This window comes from Gavialis gangeticus, unplaced genomic scaffold (genome assembly GCF_001723915.1).
Source record: "Gavialis gangeticus isolate Ggan-Ray unplaced genomic scaffold, GavGan_comp1, whole genome shotgun sequence".
Lineage (NCBI taxonomy): Eukaryota > Metazoa > Chordata > Crocodylia > Gavialidae > Gavialis > Gavialis gangeticus.
This window is the reverse complement of record NW_017728996.1, coordinates 31896614-31901722: the sequence shown is the minus strand read 5'-3', so window position 1 is coordinate 31901722 and position 5109 is coordinate 31896614. Positions and strand designations below refer to the sequence as shown.

The 5109-nt window shown below is 45.9% G+C and overlaps 1 protein-coding gene across 3 annotated transcripts in view; it reads right to left on the bottom strand.

Annotated features, from left to right (window-relative positions):
- CUNH15orf65 (chromosome unknown C15orf65 homolog) overlaps positions 1 to 4940 on the bottom strand; it is an 11867-nt gene extending 6927 nt beyond the window's left edge. Inside the window, exon 1 of one of the 3 annotated variants that reach the window (XM_019504258.1) lies at positions 4837 to 4940. Coding sequence is in view for 1 of the 3 variants with exons in the window: in XM_019504255.1 (XP_019359800.1) it covers positions 4703 to 4786 (84 nt within the window). In the remaining 2 variants the exon portion in view is untranslated. Of the gene's footprint in view, positions 1 to 3537; positions 3678 to 4702; positions 4802 to 4836 lie in introns of those variants that run through there. The other 2 variants (XM_019504255.1, XM_019504257.1) reach the window with 2 other exon arrangements.
- Positions 4941 to 5109: the final 169 nt, after the last annotated feature.

Sequence of the window (5109 nt, the reverse complement as noted above, 5' to 3'; positions counted from 1 at the left end):
TAATTATGTATGTGGGAAAAGGGGGTGGGGCACAATTTTTTTGCAAAGCTCTGACCTGAAGTTTTAAACTTGCTAGTAAGTGTCTTGACTCCAGCAAAGTATTTTAAATTAAACTAGGAAACTTTACTTGCTGAACTAGATTCTTATTCCACGAACTGGAAAGGGTAGAAGAGAGCTTACTTCATGTTTGTTTCTCTGGAAACTCTTTTCTGCTAACACAATAGGGGGAGAGAGTAACATTTTTTTCAAAAGAAATTTTAGAGTGAGTGGAGGATTGCAAACACCTTCTAAAATCCTGGAATTTTTAAAAATGTCATACCTTTCTTATTTTGTTTGATATAATTTGACTGGCAAAGACTCCATTCTAGTGTTATGAGTATGCCATACAATCAAGTAATCACAGTTCATTAATACTAACTAGTAGTAGCTTAGGAGATGGTGGCTGCTGTCCTAGGCACCTGTTAGCTTTAATTGCAGCATTTAATAAACTTTAATTATTTCTAGAATTCATGTATTTTCCCTTCTCAAATAAGAAGAAAATTGAAGAGGATAGGTTTAGTTATTGAACTCTGAAATGACTCTCTTCCTTTGAGAGAGAAGTTTAAGATGGAAGCTAAACTTTTCTGTGTTGTTATAATAAGTCCATAATAAGCTGGCCAATAAGCTTTTTATTAGGCATCTAGGAGATGTATACTGTAGATTAGGGGTGTCAAACCTTTGGCCATGCTGTCTGGCCCTCATGGCTTGTAGAGGGGCTGGGAATTCAGGGGTAAGATCATGGCCAAACTCTGGGATACACAGCCCTGCTGGAGATGCATGTGAGGACTGTGATAACTCCCACGGCTAGCATCGTGTCTGAATACATCCTGCTATGAGTCCTGCAGCTCAGATCTGGGCTATGAAGCAGGTGAGCTTGACACCTGCTGTAGATCCTTTTTATGGGAAGAAATATATTTTTATACAAGAAAATTAAAGGGAACTTGTTTAGCTAGTGGACTAGATCCGGAGTTCCAGTTTTGGATCAAGTTCAGAGCATGACAACTGCTGGAGGTACTAGTCCTTAAATGGGGTGTTTAAAGCAACATTACATCTGGCTGTCATTGGTGGAAGTTTAAAGATGAGGACATATTTGGGCGGGGGTAGGGGGAGTGTGTGTGGTGGGGAGAATTACTTTGCAGCATGGGGATTTCCTGGGGTCAGGGAAACCTACACCAAAATAAAGCGGGGTGGTACATGCGGCAACAGCACGCACTACTCAAAACCAGAGCGTAGCTGGCCAAAGCCACACTCCAGCTGCTGGCCAGGTTTCCTGCCTCAGCTGTAGCCCTGGAAACCCCCAAAACCCCAGGGAAGGCTGCTGGGACCAGCACAGTTGCTGGGCCTAGCCTTCTCTACCCCTGCTGGGGTAACCTGCTGTGTGCCAGAGCATGCATGGCATGGGCATTTCCTGGGGATAAGTAGCAGCGGCACAAGGTGCGCCGCTGCTACTCGTTTCTGTGGAAGCAAACGTCTGTGCTTGTCTGTTTGCACCCAATGCATTGCTAAAACATCCAGCTTCATTAAAACAGTCTAAGTCAGCAGAGAAGTCATTAGTGTACGTGGCCAAAACTGTGTGCTCTGGAAGAACGACCATAAAGTTGAGAGCCAGGACATGAAATGCTGGCTCTACTTTTGGCTTGTGATGTAGCTCAAGTCAGCTTCTTTGGCTAACTTTTGACTGTTTCTTCATCTGCAAAAAAAGGATGTTAATATTACCCAATTAGTTCACAGTGCTGTTGCAAATATTAGGCCTTTCCTACACTCCCAAGTAGCTCTTTTTCTGCAATCTATAAATGGATTGGTGCTCATCCCTAAGTATAGACACAGAAAAAATGAAGTTAGCATATTGCTTTATTGGCGCAGCCAACAGCCTGCAGGGCCTATAATGCTAGTGATAATTGTTGTTGTTATTAATGTTGTTTTGTCTTTTTTTTATTACTATGTTGGGGCTAATTCTTGGTATAGACAAAGCCTTCATTTCTATGCAGTGCTTTGAATAGGTCAAACACTATATAAAGTGTTCAATTATGGACCTAAGAGGTCACCTTTACTTCACAACATTGTTCACCATCAGTTTTTATGAAAAGTTCATTGGGAAAACAGCACTAAGATTATTGTTTAAAAAACTGATACTTATGACAACCGAATAACTCTAGAGGAGAAAGCACTGCTGAAATGTTTAAAGTCCAAACATTTCTTATATAAGTAAGTCTAAAAAAGGATATTTTTTTCTCCCTATGTATGTGTGTGTTTTAAGGACTCATTGATCTTTTCTATTTGTATAATCTAGGGAGGCTCTTTGTATAGTTCTAGGGAGTCTAAATAAGCTGATATCAAGAAGAGTTCTGATAGATGGTTTAGTAACTTTGAAAAATGAGCTATATGCTTTTTGTCATTTCCATTATTTGAACTAAAAAAATAGGTCTCTTGACAACATATTTTTTAAATATTTTGTCTAATTGCTCAAGGGTGGCAGAGAGAATATCTGACTTTTTAATTTCTGGTGTTCTAGTCCCCAACATCAATATGTATATTTGAAAGCGATGAGGGAAGTGACAAAGCCCCACTACTCTTCCAAAACAAACAGCTTCACTGCACACACACCTCTCTGTGGGAAGAGGGTGAGAAAATAGGCATCATGTGATAGGCATTAGTTTTATCACTTAAAATGCAACTGGAAGGTGCTCAAATACTCTCTATATGCAATTGGCAATAAGCCCATAATAAAAACTTAGGAAGACTTTTGTTCATAGTTTTGAATACCAGCCTAATGACCTCTAGGTGTGCACTAATGTCCTGGTTTCACATTGTCACTTGGTAACCTTAAAAAAAACACCAAACAAAAGCTTTTAAGGCAAAATAAAAAAAGATGGATTTAAGTGGGATCCTGTAACTTAAAAATTGAAAACACATTATTACCTGTTACTTGTAAAATGATTAAAACTTAATTCACTTTCAATATCCCATTTACTTATCACTATTCTTGTTCCTTTTAGCATTTCTTTCCAATCAGCCAATAAACTACAATGAAATTAGTAGTTTATGTGGCCACCTTCACTGTCAAATTCTCAGAGCTGCACTGGATGTTTAAGAATACTTGTTCTTCAATAATGAGTCTATCTGGATCCAGTTGCTGGTTGGTGTGCAACTGCAGAATCTTTTAGTCATCTCTCAGGCTGTGTGTGCCCCACATGCCCTCTTGCCTATTGTGAAGGTATAAAGTGTGGAATAGTCCCATTTTCCTCCTAATTCTCTAGTAATGAGTCAGATCCTCAGTGTTAATTTGTTGTAGTTACTGGTTAGGGTAGCTGTCAGCTTTGGGTGTTAGCTTGCTAGCTACCACAAACTTGTTTTGCATTGGTGCCAAGACCTGGGTCCAATGGTCCAATTAAAATCTCCAGGCTTTACAACCTGTCCTGTTTACAAGACGGCTATGCCTGCTAGTGAGGCATGTCCTAAGTGTTTGTTTTGCTGAGAGGCTCCCATATCCCCTCTCACTGTTTTATCATTTATTCCTTTTTGAAGCACTCGGGGATTGTGATAACTATTAAAACTGTTCAGTGCTGCTCTGATGAATTTGACTCAGGTTATTCCTTTGTAGTAATTTCCTTCTTTGAAGCTGGTTTCCTCAAGTGCTCTGGCAACAAGAAAGAGTCCATTTGCTGGGAGAGAAGATCTGCTGGCTCCCAGAGACTCATGCTCTAAGGTGAGCACTGAGTCCTGTTGTCCAACCCACTTCTGGATAGTTAGTGCAGGAGTGGGTAATTATTTTGGCCAAAGGGCCACTTAGGAAGTTTTAGTAAGCTGTTGTGGGCTGGCCCACCCCCTCTCCCCACAACAGCTCACTAAAACTCCCAAAGCGGCTCTGCCCCAAGCTCGGCTGGGCAGGTACGATGGGCCTGTAGCTGTGAGTGGGCAGGGAGTGGCATCCAGGACTGGGATGGGTAGGTGGGGCCAGGATGGGGATTGCTCAGCCATGAAAGTGTGGGGCTGAGGCAGAGCCATGGTCCGTTCCTTCATGCCCCTGCAATGGGTGCTGCCAGTTCCATGGGCAGGGGTATGCAGGGAGTGGATTGCGGCTCTGCCTCAGGCGCCAGCCCTGTTGCTGTCACTGCCTGATGATTCCAGGTTCTCCATGAAAACTGGCCAGGACCCGCATAGGCGGGGGGGTGTGGTTGGGTATATGGGATGGGGGTGAGGGCAGGTGAGGAGCAGCATCCAGGCATGGGGTGGGCTGGGATTCTGAGATGGTGACAGTGTGGGGCTGGGGCTTGGGGCAGACCTGTGATCTGCTCCTGGCATACCCCTGTGCTGCAGCTGGGGCTGCCACCTCCCCTCCCCTCCCCTCCCCTCTGGGGCTGAGAGACTCCCATGGGCTGAACAAAATCCCTTGGCGGTCGGATTTAGCTGGTGGATGCATTTCGCCTACCCTTGAGTTAGTGGCTACTGCTGCCAAAGTTAGAGGCCGCTCCAGCCAGTAGTGATCACTTATTCTGGTATTGTTACTCCCTGCCCCTTGCACTGTCACGTGTCTGATAGCGGGACTGCTGTCAGTACTGACACTGCCAGTGGCACCCAAGGTAAAGGACATGAAGCTGTTTCTCCGTCTAGTCACTGGCACAAGGGCGATGTCTCGCGCACGGGGCTCGGCCTGGTTCTGTACCTCAGGGTTTCTATTCGCTCTGCTCCTCAGCTGCTCTTTCTCCTCGGGGCAGCCTCCGCTTTGCGGACCGTCCTCTTCTTCCATGCAAAGAAAAGGCCCTTTCCGGAGAACCAGTCTTCCCTGCGCGGCCCTAGCTTTGCCCTTGGCTGCTCGGTCTCGCCTCACAGAGCGACTCGCACCGTGGTATCCGGGCCACCCGATCCTGGTCCCGGGCGCCCCGCCCGGCGCTCGGCGTTGCCATGGTGGCGGCGGGGGCCGCCGGAGCCGGTAACTGCCCTTTGTTGCCGCTCCCCGCTGCTCGCCGGGACCTGTAGTCTGCAGCGGGCGCGGGCGGCGGCGGGGCGCGGGCACCGGACTACGCGGGCCAGGGTGCTCCGGGCACGGGGCCGGAATGCGCAGGCGCCGCC